Source organism: Lepidochelys kempii, chromosome 2, assembly GCF_965140265.1.
Source record: "Lepidochelys kempii isolate rLepKem1 chromosome 2, rLepKem1.hap2, whole genome shotgun sequence".
NCBI classification, from domain to species: domain Eukaryota; kingdom Metazoa; phylum Chordata; order Testudines; family Cheloniidae; genus Lepidochelys; species Lepidochelys kempii.
Window position 1 is genome coordinate 257,108,159 of NC_133257.1, and position 17,067 is coordinate 257,125,225.

Sequence of the window (17,067 nt, forward strand, 5' to 3'; positions counted from 1 at the left end):
ACAAGTGCATTTTTAATTATGTATATGTATGTATGTGTGTGTGTATTCTATATAATATTTCCTATTCTAAATTAACACTTTCTCTGAGTCTTCCAGTGTATCCTGTCTTAAAACATAGTCTGACTGAAATCAAAGGGAATATGGGTGCAGGAGTAACTGTTTAGAGGATCGATCTCTACATCTATTTCTGGCACTGTGAGCTAAGATGATTTTTTGATTGTGAATTATAAGACCTTCAAGGCAGAGGCTGACTTTTCTGTGTCTTTCACAGAGCAGAGCACTTGCCAGACTGTGGCCCAGGCTTATTCAGCCACACAAAAACAAAAGGGGAATAAAGATCCTCACTCCCGAAACTCTCTTGCACAGCCTTCCTGTATCTCAACTGCAGGGACAGGGCACTGGGTAGAGAAGGAATCTGGGGCTACATGTTTGGTACTTTCCCCTGCCATACTCAGGCCTTGAAAGCAGGCAGGGAATAGGTGAAGCCTTGGGTTCACAAGCCCACTCGCATCTGAAACTCCCTAGCCTTTTTCTCAGTCTTCTCTTCCTACACCACTGGGGAGGGGAAACGTTTGGGTTAGATTTTTTATGTCTGAAATGATGCACCCATCCTTATTAGAAACACTGAAGTTAATCCTTCTTCCTTCTCCACAGCTCATTCTCTTAAAATATAATTCACTAAATGGAAAGGTATATTAAATGCATTCCTGAGAAGAAAGTTAAAGTAATTGCAAGAACATCTGCCAGGAGGCCTGGAAATAATTTAGACCTGAGTAAGGAAACCACAGGGTTGAACTTTATCCCCTATCCTTCATTAAACTGTTTTATTATTTGTATATATTTTCATTATCCTTCTTCCAATTACTGTTGTTGTTAGGAACCTGAAATCTGCTTTTTTACATTAGTCACTGGTGGACTGAGTTAAGCCAAAAGATATGGAGCAAAGAAAGAAAAGAATCAAGAAAGATTGTAGATTGCACTTACCCAGCATCTGAGCCATTGCCACACAACAAGCTATCACTGGTGCCATTCTTCTTGAGAACATTTTCTACAATAAAAATGAAAGCAGAGTAAATCAAAAATACTTTTAAACATCAACCCACTAGATGAATATGAATTGTAATACACACACACACAGATAAAATTGGCATTTGATTATTAAAAATAGTTATTCATGTGTAGAGTAGCTGGAGTTCTTTAAGATGTTGTTGTTCTTTCCACTCGATGCACCCTATGCACTAGAGATTAGAATCTTTTGGCCAGCAATGTCCATTGTGTCCCTGCATGTACCCTGAATGTCCTTATGCTTCCATACTAAGGGCATAAAAACATGGTGCATGCCCAACTGCCACTCAGTTCCTTTGCCACTGCAGAATCCATATATAACAGGACTCTATAGTTGTGGGGAACAAGGGCAGGTCATGGAATACATATATATGGGCAACATATCTCGAAGAATTCCAGTTACTGTATAGGTAAGTAATTTTTCTGTCTTTGAATTGTTCTCTCTCTCTCTCTATATATATATATATATATTGCATTCTTGATAACTCCCAAGCAGTGATCAGATATGACGAGGTAGGTGCTCAGAGTCTATCTAAATAGAGATTGCAGCAATCTGCGAAAAGAAGTGTCCAACTTGAATGCTTCCATTACGGAAAAATGCTTGGTAATAGTCTATGCTGAACCTCGAGGAGCTGATTTAAACATACCCAAAATGGAGATGGTTTGCAAGGAAGCCTCTTTAGATAATCTCTGGGCAGAAAATGATTGGCCCTTCATTGTCTCAACAAATGATATAGACTGTCTCAGGGAAGCTCTGAAGGGTTTAGTCCTTTGCAGATAAAAGGCTAGGGACCTACAAACATTGAGGGTATGCAATCTGAATTCTCTCTGATTAGAAATGTGGTTTGGGAAAGAATATTGGTAGATGACCAATATTATTCATTTAAACAGAAGTCTGAAACTACCTTGGACAGGGACTTGGAGTTTGGTGTAAGAGATACCTTAGAAATATGAAAAACTGAATACAGACTTCCTGTCATGAATCTCTGTATTTCCCCAGTTCTCCTAGTTGATGCAATTGCTACCATAAAGGAGGTGTCATAGATAAGTTTAATAGTGAACATGTTGCTAGGGGTTCAAATGGAGGGTCCATTAGACCTGCAAACACTGTGTTGAGGTCCAGGGAGAGGGAAAATCCTAGTTAGGTCTCTGAGGAATTCAGACATAGTATGGTAGGAAGAGACTGTACAGACTTCAATAGGAGAATGATATGAAGTGGTGGCTGTAAGGCATACTTTAACAGAAATAATTGAAAGTCCAGATTTCTTTAGATATTGTAAATAGTCCAAGATAGTAGATAGCTGTATGTTAACAGGATGTAACTGGGTATTGTATGTACCTAGTTGTAAATTTTTTCCACTTAGCCGTGTAGGCTTCTCTGGTGGAATCTTTCCTACTATTTATCAGAATAGTCTTGATATCTGAAAAACAAGTCGGACTGTCTCTGGACAGTGAGATGGAGGGGGGATGGGTTCGGATGAAGGATGCTCCCAGTGTCCTGGGATATCAAGTCTGGTGTTACAGGTAAGGGGCTTGGAGTAATAAACCGATGTTGGCCTAGTGGTAGCTATCAAGATGACCCTGTCAGCATCTTGCTCGATTTTCCTGTGTACCCTGGGAATTAAAAGAAATGGTGAGTAAGCGTACATCAGTGTCAAGGATCACCGCATGAGGAATGTATCTGACGGATCGTGGGCTCTGAAACCGTCTGGAACAAAAGGTGAGATACTTGGTTTTTTCTGTCACAAACAGATGTATTGAAGGATGGTCCCATTCCTGGAAAAATGTGTGAATCACAGTCTTTGTCCACTCATGATCTGATGAGAAATGTCTTCTCAAATTATCTGCCAGAGTGTTCTGCAGATCTAGAAGGTGAACTGCTGGGAGAGGTACCTCGGGCCACAGGGACGTGGTGCTGGCCACTTCCAGGAGCGGCGTGGGGCCAGGGCAGGCAGGGAGCCTGCCTTAGTCCCACTGTATGCCACTGCCACCACGGAGCCACTCCAGGTAAGCGCCCCAACCCTCTGCACTGAGTCCCCTGCCGCACCCCTCCTGCACCCCAACCCCCTGCCCTGAGCCCCCTGCCACACCCTGCATCCCTCCTGCACCCCAACCCCTGCCCTGAACCCCCAACCCCCTGCTCTGAGTCCCCCACACACTCTGCACCCCTCCCGCACCCCAACCCCCCACCCTGAGCCCCCTGCCATACTCCGCACCCACTCCTGCACCCTAACCCCCTGCCCTAAGCCCCCTCATACACCCTGCACCCCTCCTGTACCCCAACCCCTTGCCCTGAGTCCCTTCCTGCACACCACACTCCCTCCCACACCTGAACCCCCTGCCCCAGTCCTACATTCATGGCCCTGCATGCAATTTCCTCACCCAGATGTGGCCCTCAGGCCAAAACATTTGCCCACCCCTGTGCTAGACATTAATATCTCATTGGATTGTATGTGCTATCATCCTATGTGAAGTTATGAAGTTTGGCTATGTATGTGTTACTGAAAAATGATGTGAGGTTGAAAACACACACAAGTAGCCTTTCAGGTACAACAGTAAAAAGATGAAACAATGTTCATGGCTCATTGAGGAAAAGCACACAAGCACAAGGCTTACTCCAGGAACTGTGTACCATAGAAACCTCTCACAGATAGCATTACACAATGGGAACTGTTTGACCCAGGTCACAGCAAAAGAGCTTTCCAGCAAGTGGGAAGAAGATATAAAAGAGGGAACTGACATCATGATGGTACCTCACTCTCCCTAAAACAACACACCTGGAAACACCTGAAGAACAAAGACTGAACTGGGGGAACTGATGGTCCCAGGCTAAAGGGATTTCTAGCCTGTGAATGCAAACCTGGGAAACCCAAGTTGCAAAGCAAAGACAGCTTGTACATTAAGAATCTACCAGCATGTTTATCACTCAGGGTGAGAATTTACTAATTCATATTCTATGTATCTAGTATGTTAAGCTCAGTTTGCAGTTTTGTTTATTTACTAGGTAATCTGCTTTGATCTGTTTGCTATCACTTATAATCACTTAAAATCTACCCTTTTGTAGTTAATAAACTTATTTTATGTTTTAATACAAATGAGTGTGTCTTTTTAAAGTGTCTGGGGAAAATCTCAGCTTGGTTATCACAAGTGTGTATGGTCCTCTTCACATTGAAATATCAGGCGGACCAGGTATTAAATCCATATACTGGCCAGATTTTGACCAGTGCAGGACAGTATTGCTCTGGGGTCCTAGGTAGGAGGCTGGTGGTTAGAGAGCCTGCATGTAACTGCAGCTGGGTGTGTCCCTACCTGTGTGAAAGTGAAAGTGCAAGCTTGGAGGACTCTGCAGCTTGACACAGCAACACAGTGTGAGAGGGAGCCCAAGCTGGTGAGTCAGAGGGCTCAGTGGTACCCCAGCTCCAAGTGGCACCCTGGGGGGAACCCATCACACATGCAAACATTTTTTCTGGTATGGTTCCTCTTGTGTATTTTGGGGTATTTCTTCTGCATAAACCTCTTTCTTCCCTTGGTGCATCTAACTAGTGCCTGTCCTCTGAGAATGCTTTGATGTGTTTTCACATACCTCTGTTCTCATCCATACTTTCAGCACTAACTGTGGTCATGACATACATATGGAATAAAGAAATATAGAATGTATTTCAAGGAAAAAAGCAAGCAATTTAGCTGAATCTTTAATAAAACTGTTCAGTCCACTTCAGAACACATAAATGTGTAGCCTACTTAAACATACAGTTTTCTGAATAATTATAACTGTTCAGCACACTGTACAGGGCAGAACTTCTGGGAATTACATCAAAGAATGAGCTAATGTGCATTTCAGTTATTATGCTATCATACTGGGAAACACAGATGAATATTATCAGAAACGTTGGGAACATTATTTCCAATACTTTTGATGGGGAGTGGGGGGAAGAGAGAGAGAGACAGAATTGTATCATGAATAGAAGAAATTATCCCAGGACATTTGCAAACTGCTCTTGCATTTTGATGACTAATGTGTTGTGGTAGCAGTTCATTGGTATTTTCAATATCATTTGCAGGGCAGGATTCTCCATATATATACTACCATTTTAAAAAGAAATAAGAGGACAGTTTACCTGAATCATTAGTAAACAAGTCAAAGGAGTCCCATGACTTATCATCTGAAGTAATAGTTCCGTTGGTGTAGTTAAAATCCCTGACACACTTATGTCTCAAATTGCCCTTAAAGAGCTGGAGGCCTATGAGGGCAAAGACACTCAAGCAGAAAACAGTCAGGATCATCACATCAGTAAGTTTCTTAACAGACTGGATCAGTGCACCTACAATGACCTTCAGTCCTAGAGAGATAAAATTCAACAGTGTATGGACTGAGAAACTGATACACATACAATATACCATTTTTTTGAGATTTAAAACAAGATACAGCAGCCATCGTTTCATATTTACTAGGCCAGTGTTACATGCATCTTTGCAATACAAGCAAAGCCCAGATGAGAGAGAAGTGATCAACATGAGAAATGTAGTTTTTTCCCCTACACACATTTATCCCTAGCACTTTTGCAGGGAAAGCAAGTTGTCTGGAGGGCAGAAGACTTCTTATGTTCTTCCCCCATGTATTGCACCCTCTTCCATGCAAGGATCAGGATAGTTTGTCTTTCATAATCTAGAAAGTGGAATAAGCATCATGCTAATAAAATTTACAGTGATGCTACCTAGGGAGGACCTGTGAACACTAGAGACATACAGAAAATAATACAGACGGACCAGAAAGAGACCAATGGACCAAATTCATCAACCTTATTCAAGTTTTAGACAGCCCTTCCTTAATCAGGCAATACCTAATTGACTTTCCTGATTAAGGAATAAGTAAAAACTGAATAGGATCTGAACCAATAATAATAAATATTAATTATAAAGCACAAGTCTGTTGATGTATTGACATTGCACAGTCAAAACAATGATAAACAAGAACAATTAGAAGGGCTTTTTGTGTAATAGTCATTATAAAGATCAAACAAAATCCTCAAAGACATAAATAAACAAAATAAATTAGATGGCAAATTGTTTCCAGTGCTTAAATGACTGGGCCAACAATCCTGAGACACCATCCATGCCCACAAATTCAGTGGTATCTGTAGCAGCTGAAAGTTATACAGATAAAAAAAGACAAAAGACCTGAAAAAAACAAACAAACCAATAATGAAGTAGTTGGAGGAGAAAATCACTTGTAGTTGGCAGAAAATATTCAAAGATCTGGGCTTCTTACCTGGGACTATTGAAATAGTTTTTAAAGCTCTCAGAACCCTGAATGTGCGAAGGACTGAAACACTGCCTAGATCACTAAACGCCCCTGCATATCTGTAAAATCAAGACGTGACACAACATGCTATTGAATTGAATGAACAAAGCAACTACTTTATATGCGTTTTCCCAACTGCTAACCCTTCTGAGTATATAATATCTTGTGCATTAGTAAACCGCATGTCAAGTTCTCATCCTAAGTGTTATAAATCTATTTCTTGGTTACTTCAATAGAAACTATTTACATGGTAGTGCTTGATTATGCATGTTGCCAACTTCCTACAATACACTTTTAAATTTAAACTAAAATAATACAGAAATTATTCAAAATTATGTATTTCAAGCTGAGGAAGAAGAAAATAATTTCTTTTTGACCAGATCCTCAAGTAAAACTTCAAAGTATGCCTCCTCCCTAACCCCACAATAAAGCTCTCAATTCCCCCTGTGCCACAGGCCTACCTCCTAAAAAAAAAAATCAGTCTATTTTCCTCACTAAAACAAAATGAATCAAATCTATCCTTTAGAACTGTATTCCATATTCCCATAATGCAAACCAATCAGTTCTCCCCCCAAATAGCCCCATTCCACAAAAGAAGCCTAACATCCTCCCATAACACAGAGTCCCCAATAGCTATCAACTACAACCTTTCCTCTTCTCTGCTTCTCAGCTCTATCTGATATTAGCCCTTCCTCCCCCCGCCCCACACACACACGCAGGCACACATACAGACACAGACAGACACACACACACACAGTTCTTTTGGCCAAGCAGGAGGTCAGGGGTGAGACTTTGAGCGAGTCACGACTTCACGGGCAGAGATATTAATGAGGTGACTCAGAATGTTTCTCCTAGTTTATTTTACATGCAATCTGGTTTTTTTGGAGCAAAGATGGAAAAGACCACAGCAAAGCTTCACATACACACACTAACAGAGGCACGTGTAACTCCACATTTCTTTCTTCCTTTAATGGTATCATTTTGATATTCTTTTCCTTAGAACAATAGTGCCACGTGAACTAGTAACAAAAAGGGACCTTTGGATAAGATGGAACTCTAAAGTCCATGGCTGTGTTTAGTCTCTAAGGTGCCACAAGTACTCCTTTTCTTTTTGTGTAAGTTCAGAATATATTCAACTATATTGAAATATATATGTGTTTCAATATATATATTGAAATATATATGTGTGTGGTAGGAAGTTCCTCATCTCCTCTTCATTGACTGGGCTGCAGTCAGTGTGCTGCCACTGGGAGCACAGTGAGTGAGAAGCTGTCCGTGCAGACAGCTCAGTGGAACACTGTAGGGAGTAGCTCCAGCCACTGTTGGTATGGAGTACACTTCGTACTATCTACTACAATGAAATATTTGGAAATGCTATGGATGATAGTATTGCCTGTTTATTGACTTACTGTGATAAAAAGAAACCAAGACAGAAGGAACTAAAAGACCCAGTATCAGGGGGTAGCCGTGTTAGTCTGTATCCACAAAAACAACAGATTTATTTGGGCACCTTAAAGACTAACAGATTTATTTGGGCATAAGCTTTCGTGGGTAAAAACCCCACTCCTTCAGGTGCATGGAGACATGCACTTCTTCCATGCATCTGAAGAAGTGGGTTTTTTACCCACAGAAGCTTATACCCAAATAAATCTGTTAGTCTTTACAGTGCCACCGGACTCCTTGTTGTTTTTAAAAGACCCAGTATCTTTGGAACTCACAACACTCTGGAATGTTTGGAGTAATCAAATAAAACCTGGACTAACAGGTTCTACCTCTGGTTGGTACTTATATTTGAAAGGAAGCTAACATAAAAATGTATATCCCCTGTGAGTCTTGAGCTGTGGATTGCAAATATTCTTGACATGCTTGTGTAACAGTCGGAAGAGTATATAATACAGTGGCTTAATGGGTTTGATTTTATTTCCCTCTTGTGGCTGCCACTGTAATAGCTTTCTAACTTCAGTAGTTCAAGCTCAAATTGTGTTTCTGGTGACAAAATCCCAGATTTGATTCACTGACTACAATGGTGTCTGTACGTACGTGGCCATAGTGCCTTCATACACATGCATTCACACACACACACACACACACTTCATGACACTACAGATATTAAATCTCACTGCCTGTCAGGTCAGATCCTTTTCCTATTTCAAATAAAGGGGTTGCTGGTTTCTATGTGATGGAATACAGCATATCTTACTGCTGTCTTTGCCCTCTGTACAGTCCCTTTTATCCTTTTTTGAGGGATTGGTATACTGTTGCTATCCTCTACACCCTACAACGAAGGGGATTCAGGAGCACTAGATAGCTTTTCCAGATACAGTTATTGTTCCTTAAAATGATTTTGTGTCGTGGGTGCAAAGTAGAACAATTTAGCCACTTCAGTGAAAAGTTAGAGGAAAAAATCAAAACAAGCAAAAATACTTTAATGGCATGATATCCCTTAATCAGATGTGAAAGTAAGCCGGTACGCCCCAGTACAGCATACCGGTAAGAGCCGGTGCACCGTACAGGGGCAGCCCGGCTTCCCCAGGGGGCAATTTAAAGGGCCTGGGGCTCCCAGCAGTGGCTGGAGACCTAGACCCTTTAAATTGCCTCTAGAGCCCCGCTGCTGGAGCCCTGGGGTAGTGGCTGCAGGGCTCCAGCAGCTATTTAAAGGGCCCAGGCCCTTTAAATAGCCGCTGGAGCCCCACTGCAGCTACTCCAGGGCTCCAGCGGCTATTTAAAGGTCCAGAGCGGTAGAAGCAGGGGAGCCGCGGACCCTTTAAATAGCCCCCAGAGCCCTGGGGTAGCAGGGGCTCCAGGGGCTATTTAAAGGGCCAGGGCTCCAGCTGCTTCTGCCGCCCCGGTCCTTTAAATAGCCGCTGGAGCCCCGCTGCTTCCCCAGGGCTCCGGCAGCTCTTTAAAGGGCCAGGGAGGTAGAAGAGGGGAGCCCTGGGCCCTTTAAATAGCCCCTGGAGCCCTGGGCTGCTGCTGCTACCCCGGTGGGGGGGGGCACTTACCTGACAGGATGGGCTGGGGCTGGCTCTGACCCCCTCAACCCCGCCTCTTCCGCCCTAGGCCCCGCCCCTTCTGGGGGCCAGAGCTGGCCCCAGAGTACCGGTAAGTCACTCGACTTACTTTCACACCTGTCCTTAATATATATATACACTCTTACTTACGCCAGAACAATGACACTGAAATCCAACCAGTTCCATGGATCTCGAAGGAAAGTGAATTCATTCAGACAGAATCCTCTTGCCAATATTTTTATCAATGATTCAAAAGTGTAAATGCCAGTGAAAGTGTACCTGGGGAGTAAAGTGTTCAAGAAATGCGAGAACATTAGCAATTAATGGAGGAGGCACATTCAGCGTACGCACTCTGTGAGCTGCCTTAGAGCCCCCAGGAGCTAGTCCAATGGCCCCGCTGACGATAATGGAAAGGCTCCATCGGTTTCGATGGGTGTTCGATCAGGATCTATCTCATAGGCAATTTGAGATATTAGCTGACAGCAGTCTGGATTCAGTTACCAACATCTGTGTCTGCAGCATATTGACTTACCTCTGACAGTTTTCTTTGCTAAAATTTTAAGGTGTCTCGGTTTGGGCAATCCAAATTTGAGGTAACCAAAATCACAGGCCACTTTTAAAATTTGTGAACGTAATTCATATAATCACTTGTCAATGTGCCAAAATAGCTGTATGTTGGTCAGTTTGTGAATCTGGTAACAGGATCTTCATTTTAAAGGCAGCATTGTTTTAAATGGAAATTGTCAGTAAATGCTCTGCTGGCTTTTCTGAGTGCACTTGTCACTTCAGCAAGAACGAGGTCTCCTGCGGGGATTCTAAAAGCATCTGATACACAGAAAATATGTTCAGAAATTATTTAACAGTAATGTAGCCCTTTTCACTGAGAAAAAATATTCTGAAAATACTGTCTGAATTCATTCAAACAGCATTTTCAATTCTCACAGCATATAATATTCTGTCTAAATTCTGACTCCCTTACATAGAAACTTAGGGAGCCACACTATTACAAATGGAGATGCATATTAAAATCATGCCACAATTTTATTCAGATATTACAGTTAGCAAAGTGGATGAGCTGATAGACTAGGGGTGGGCAAATTATGGCATGCGGGCCAGATCTGGAACCTCAGAGCTTTGGATCCGGCCCACAGGATTGCCACCTCCGTGGTGCCATGAGCCCTGCGCTGCTCCGGGAAGCGGCCAGCACCATGTCCCTGCGGCCCCTGGGGGAGGGGGGCAGAGGGCTCTGTGATCTGCCCTTGCCTGTGGGTACCTCCCCCCTAAGCTCCCATTGGCCGTGGTTCTCCATTCCCAGCCAATGGGAGCTTTGGGGAGGTACCTACAGGCAAGGGCAGTGCACAGAGCCCTCTGCCCCCCTCCGCCAGGGGCCACAGGGATGTTTGTGCAGGCTAATTCCCAGAGTGGCATGGGTCCGGGTCCAGGGCCAGGGCAGGCAGGCAGGGAGCCTGCCCTGGCCCTGGTGTGCACCGCTACCACCCCAGAGCCGCTCCAGGTAAGCGGCGTCGGGCCAGAGCCTGCACCCCAAACCTCTCCTGCACCCTGCACCCCAACCCCCTGTCCTGAGCCCCCTGGCACACCCCGCACTCTTCCTGCACCCCAACCCCACCATATCTTGCACCCCTCCTGCACCCCAACCCCGTGCCCTGAGCCCCTGTGTACACTCGCACCCCTCCTGTGCCACAACCCCTTGCCCCGAGCCCCTTCCTGCACACCCCGCACTCCCTCCTGCACCCCAATCCCCTGCCCCAGCCCTACATTCATGGCCCTACATGCAATTTCCCCACCCAGATGTGGCCCTCAAGCCAAAATGTTTGCCCACCCCTGTGATAGACTGAAAGTTGTTAATTTAGATGCTGATCCTGCAATGTGCTCCAAAAGAGCAGGAGATGCAGTGATGTTAATGGGATCTGTGCAGGTGCAGGGATCCAGCTACATAGAGTTCATTACAGGATTGCCAGCAGCAAGTGCTCAAAACTCATAAGCAAGGCCCGAAAAAGTCACACGACTGGCCTAAAAATAATGATGTTTTAGAAATAATACATTTGGGGTTCTTTTTCTTTGCCTTCTGTTGTTGAGGCCATTAGGGTTCACATTTTCAAGTTTTCCTCTACAACTGTGAGGGCTAGAATTGTACCTTTTTTCTGAAATCTGAGATTTTCAGGTTTTAACATGACTCCAGAAGCTGGGGCTTTAAGACAAAATACTAAATATTGTGCTATTTAGTGAAAGTGATAAAATTGCGAGAATTGGCAATGCTGAAGACAAGGGCCTTACTTACTGACAGAGTTCCAAAAGCAAAAAGCATCTAACAGAATATTTTACTAGAGCAAATAGTGCACAAATCAACATTACTGAAAGAATTTTAAAAAGACAAAGGACAACTTCTTGAAATCCTTATTCAATATTGACATTGGTGGGAGACTTGTCTGGGTAAGCATTGAGTAAAAACTGAGGAAGGACTTCAGGGCTTAGAGCAATGAAAGGTGGAGGAAAGGTAAACAATAAAAGAAATTTAGCACTTTTTTTTCCTTCATGGCTCAGATTCTGCTCTCCAATGAGTTACTCTGGATTGACAATGGAGCAAGTGAAAATAGATGATGGCCCTATTTCCACAAAGCAATAATCCTGAAGGTCTAACACAAGCAAAATTCCTACTGACCCCAATATGACATTACCTTGTGAGAGGACTACAAGATTAGGCCAATTAACTAATTAGAACTAGAGAATTAGGAAAAATAAATTCCTACAGAAATACTTACTCAACATACTTGTTCCATACAGGAGATTCAGGTGACTTAGACTTCCCAGGAGTCTCTGATATAGCCATGAAGACACAATTGGTTAAAATAGTGCACATAATAAACATAGTGAACAATGTAAGTAACAGGAGTTAAGGTAAAGAACATTATTGTATAATCAGAAAATGTCACTACACAAAGTGTTTTAACAGTTGTGAATTTAATATTTGACTTCAAAATAAAATTGTTAAGCATGTCATACAATTTGATGTTATTCATTTTAATTAATGTCACCTCATAATACACTATTATTAACATTATTTAAAATACAGTTCCATCTAAGCAACTAAGATTGGGACTTCATTGCACTAGGCATCACATGTAAAACTTAGTAAGAAACAGTTCCTACCTCAAAGGGCTCATGGTCTAAATAGGTAAGAATGACAAAGAGAGGGGAAAGGGATGTATTTTTATCCTCATTTTACAAATGAGAAACTGATGTGCAAAGAGATAAAGGCCCCAGATCCACAAAAGTATTTAGATTTCAGTGGAAGTTAGGAGTCTAAGTAGCTTTGTGGAACTGGGCTGAAGTGACTCGCCCAGGGTGACACAGATAGTTGTGACAGGTGGGAATTGAAGCCAGATGTCAATGCCCCAGGTCAGTGCCTTAGCCACAAGACCATCCTGCCTCACACACAAACCTTTTGTTCAAAAAGATATGTGTAGAAAATAGATCACTGCTTGGCACTACTCTCCTTCTACCCTTCCTCTTCCCTCATATAATTTGTTACACTCATTTGTGGAGTCTCCATCTTAAATTGTATTATAAGCTCTCTAGGGCAGGAACCATGACTTTGTATGTGTTTATACTGCTTCTGGCTGGTGTCCTTGGGCACTAATGCAATAAAAGTAAAGGTAATAACAAGTGAATTCCTCATGAAACTCTGAGGCATGTATTACATTATGCCCTTTTTACAGATGAAGAAACAGAGTGATTAAGTCACTCATCCAAGATCACAAAGAAAAAGCCAGGAACATAATCCAGAGAGCTGATTCTGATATCACTGACACTGATTTTACACTGTAGTAATTATGGGTGTGAGCCTGAAAGCGGTGCCAGGGGTTTCCACTACCACACACACGGGATCTACAAAAGTGCTGAGCACAGCTCAATGGCATCACTGGAGCAGATCCCCACTTGCAACTGGTGCAGAAAGCGAAGCAGATATAGTCACCACATCACAGATGTGATCCATGTGCACCCAGCTCTGGAGGAGTGGGCAGAGGGCAGAAGGGGTGGGACACCACACTCTCTGTGGACATGCAATCCAGGAAGCACGGTTGTGTGCAGAAGATCTTCCCTCCTCAAATTCCCCTATGCCTACCAGCTACAAGTTTAGGAGCCATCCTTTCAGACAGGGACCTCCAGAGACTCAACAGCTGCACCAAAAGCACCATGGACCTGAACGCAGGCAGCCCTGCTGGAGAACTAGGCTTGCCAGCCCAAGCGACCACACTTCAGCATGCTGGAGAGGTGACCCTAGACAAAAATCACCCTCCCTGTACCATTGCAGAGCCATATGCAGCACCCCTCCATCGGAGCCTGTCCCCTGCTGCTAGGGTGGGCTTTGGATTACAGAACATACTTCTCCTCAGGGTGCTCATAACACCTTTGAAGGGCTCCATGTGATTGGTGGCACTCTGAGAGCTGTACAGTGGCAGGATCATGCCCTCTTTGGGGTCTAAGTATCACTGTGGTACTCCAGTGTAACTTCACAATGTAAAACTGGTGAAACATTCTAGTGAACCAAGCACATTGACTTTAATGACATTACTCCCAATTTACACAGGTATAATGAGATCAGAATTGGGCCCTCTGTTACCTGGTTTCCATGGCCATCCTTCCTCTGTACAGATCTATCTATCCCTGTACTTTCCAGTTTCATATACTAATAATAGTCATTTCTAAAATAATTCAAAATTATCTGTGCGCTATCTGGAGCACATGTATTATTGCTTTTAGAAAAAGGCTAGAGCCAACATATGTTCTAAAATATAACAAGCACAGTATAACTATCATTATCTTGTATTATTATTTAAAAAATAGAATGAGTAAAGCCAACTGAAAGGATATTTGTGAACCAAAATTTTAATCACTGCTCTTCTGATTGAATGAAAAGGACTAAATATACACAAGGCACGTGTGGCAGTAAATCGGAAGATTGTTTTTCCTTTGTTCAGTACCATAAATGTCTTTAAAGAAAACAAAAAAATGAGAGATAATATTAAATAAATTAAACTTTTACAGAAATTGAATTGAGGATGTTAATGGTTTGTATTTATGGCCAGAGCTGCAGATTATACGCAAAAGTCTGATGTCTGGACTTGCACTTTGTTTGTTTAAACTGAAAGACTTTTTTGTAAATCTTGTCTATTCCTTTTGATTTCTTATATATTTATACCACACAATTTTCAATGAATCAATAAGAAATATTGTGTACTATGGAGAACACATTACATGTCCTTTTTTTCCCAAGGAAAATTTAGGCTATTAATTAATCAGTTGAAAGATCTCAGTAGGAAACTTTCTTCTTTAGCCCTGGTCTTAAAAAGAATGTCCAAAGAAGTCATTTTACTCATGTCAATATTCATAAATGGGACAACTCATGTGAGAGTCAATCTACATACGCCTGTAAGCATTTGCAGGATCAGGACCTTTATTTACTGAACCACTTTCTCAGAATTCACTAATATTGACATTAGAACTGGTCCAGAATTTTTCAATAAAAGTTTTTCATCAAAAAATACTGATTTGTCAAACCTGAAACTTTTCCCACAAAAGAGATGGTTTTGGTTTGGTTTTGCTGAAATTTTAATCGGGAAGGTTTCTCAGGTCCAGGGTGGAATTTCTGAAAAAACAGGGACCCTGGAATTTCCGCTAAAAACTGGAAAAGGGGAGTGCCCTAACAACTGGGATATACTTCCCTTTCTCAATTTCTTTCCCGCTCTTCTTCCCTTTCTCAATTTCTCCAGTTGGAGGTCTTCCACTTTGAATAAATAACTAAATATTCTTTGGATCAGAGAGAGACTGACTCTATTGCTCAGTTGTTTGGCACTCACCTGGGGATATGGGAGACCGGGGCTCAAGTCCCTGTGCCAATGAATATTTAATTATTTATACAAGATGTAACAACTGCAACAGGAAAGACTTGGAGAAACCCATCCCATTAGCTTGGGGGATAGGTCTCTAACCAGAGTGTGGGAGACGTGGGTTCAAGTCTCAGAATTTCATGTATATTTTAAAGGCTAAAATATATTCTATAGAAAACATTGTCAAAGAACTGGTGGTTTTGTAAAAATATATATATTTATTTTCTGTATTTCCTTATTAAACTTTGTAACATAGGAAAATAGACTGTATTAAGTGATTCTGACTATTAGCAGCCTTTAGAGAGAGGCTACATGTAATGTAGTGTCTTTGATCAGCCTACACATAGGTCTAGTAGGCTACAAGATACTTTAGATAAACCAATAACTCAGTTTTCTGTCATCGTGTAGTAATAGATTTTTATATTGTGTCCCATGTTATATTCAGTGTGGGTGAAATTCATCTTTGTGAAGAGGGCTAACATACACCACCAAAGTCCCACTTGAACCCTATTTGGACGGCTTAAGCAGAAAATAAGTGATGCATATGCCTCGTGCTGATTAATTTCATTCTGTTTGATTAGTAGATTATAAAGTTAAGGTTTTATTATATTATCACTTAGTACTCCAAGTATGTTAGGTACCTGTTTTATTATAACCTGATTTAATACAGCTATCTTAATATAATCATTCAAAGGAAGCACTGCCAAATTTAGCTTTCTGACCCCTAAACCAGAAAAGGCTCTCTACTGATAACTGGTCAAGGAGGCATAAAAATCATACCCCTCGGCATTAGCATTTCTTCTCTGAACTTCTTAATAAAGCAAAGTTAAAACAACAAACTTTTTTGATGGCTCTAACCTTGTGATCACTGTAGTAAGGGTCAAGATCCTCCAGTGGTTCCCCAATGAGCTCCTGAGGGGGAGTTCCATAGAGAGCAGGCAGCTTCTGGAAAGCCTGCAAATCAAGCTGGGGCCGAGGTTTCTCTTCAGGCTTCTGACCTACACATTCCTTCTTGGCAGCGATTCGCTTCTCAATAGCAGCCAAGGATTCACGTGTGAACTTGCAGAAATTGTTAGAACATGGTAGTGAGAAGTCAGCCATCTTTTCATCCTTTTCCTCCTGTGATAGATTGTATCCCTAGTAGTGGAAACAGCTAACAAAAGGTATCAACGTAAGTGACTACCAAAAACCTGTCAAATACAACCAACCACAGTTGGCTTTGCAGTTGTCTTATAACTGCACATGCTTTTGTAGCTGTCAATCTCCTAGGGAAACAAAACAAAACAACCACCACCAAACAGAACTTGCATTACTTATTAAATGAGATGTCTTATGTGACAAAGTCAGGCTGGACAGCTGTAAGAGAGTGGTGGAAGACAGATATTTTAGCCTTTCCCCCTGTAAACTGACAAGAGTTTATCTCAGGTCAATCAGGGGCTTCTGGAGACCTTTACAAAACTCTCTTCTGGTGAGAGAGTGGGAGGAGAGACAAGCTGCTGCAGGGTCAGTGGCAGCAGGGAGAGAGGCTTCTCCAGAGTGAGAGGCTGCTTTCCTCCCTGTTTAGGGGAAGGACTTGCACACCAGAGCCAATTACAAGGCAGCACCCTCCCTCAAAGAGGGGGGTAGGAAAAGATATCCCTTTTATTTTGTGTTGTGAATTTGTTTCTTTTGTTTGATGGAGGAATACTCCTTGAACCTTGAAAATATGGCTAGAGAAATCCCACATGAGAAAACAAACACTCTGCAAAGTCGGAGTGATTTACTCCAGTACCCCCCTCCC

At 42.3% G+C, this 17,067-nt stretch overlaps 1 protein-coding gene across 2 annotated transcripts in view; it reads right to left on the minus strand.

The window, feature by feature from the left end:
- Positions 1–16,388, minus strand: part of LOC140906084 (sodium channel protein type 5 subunit alpha-like) — a 90,816-nt gene extending 74,428 nt beyond the window's left edge. For both annotated transcript variants that reach the window (XM_073329592.1, XM_073329593.1), the window contains exons 1-7: positions 16,146–16,388; positions 14,272–14,390; positions 12,159–12,275; positions 9,529–9,657; positions 6,335–6,426; positions 5,184–5,405; positions 985–1,048 (exon numbers count right to left, since the gene is read on the minus strand). In XM_073329592.1, the coding sequence (XP_073185693.1) occupies positions 985–1,048; positions 5,184–5,405; positions 6,335–6,426; positions 9,529–9,657; positions 12,159–12,275; positions 14,272–14,390; positions 16,146–16,388 (986 nt within the window). The remainder of the gene's footprint in view (positions 1–984; positions 1,049–5,183; positions 5,406–6,334; positions 6,427–9,528; positions 9,658–12,158; positions 12,276–14,271; positions 14,391–16,145) is intronic.
- Between the last annotated feature and the right edge of the window lie 679 nt (positions 16,389–17,067).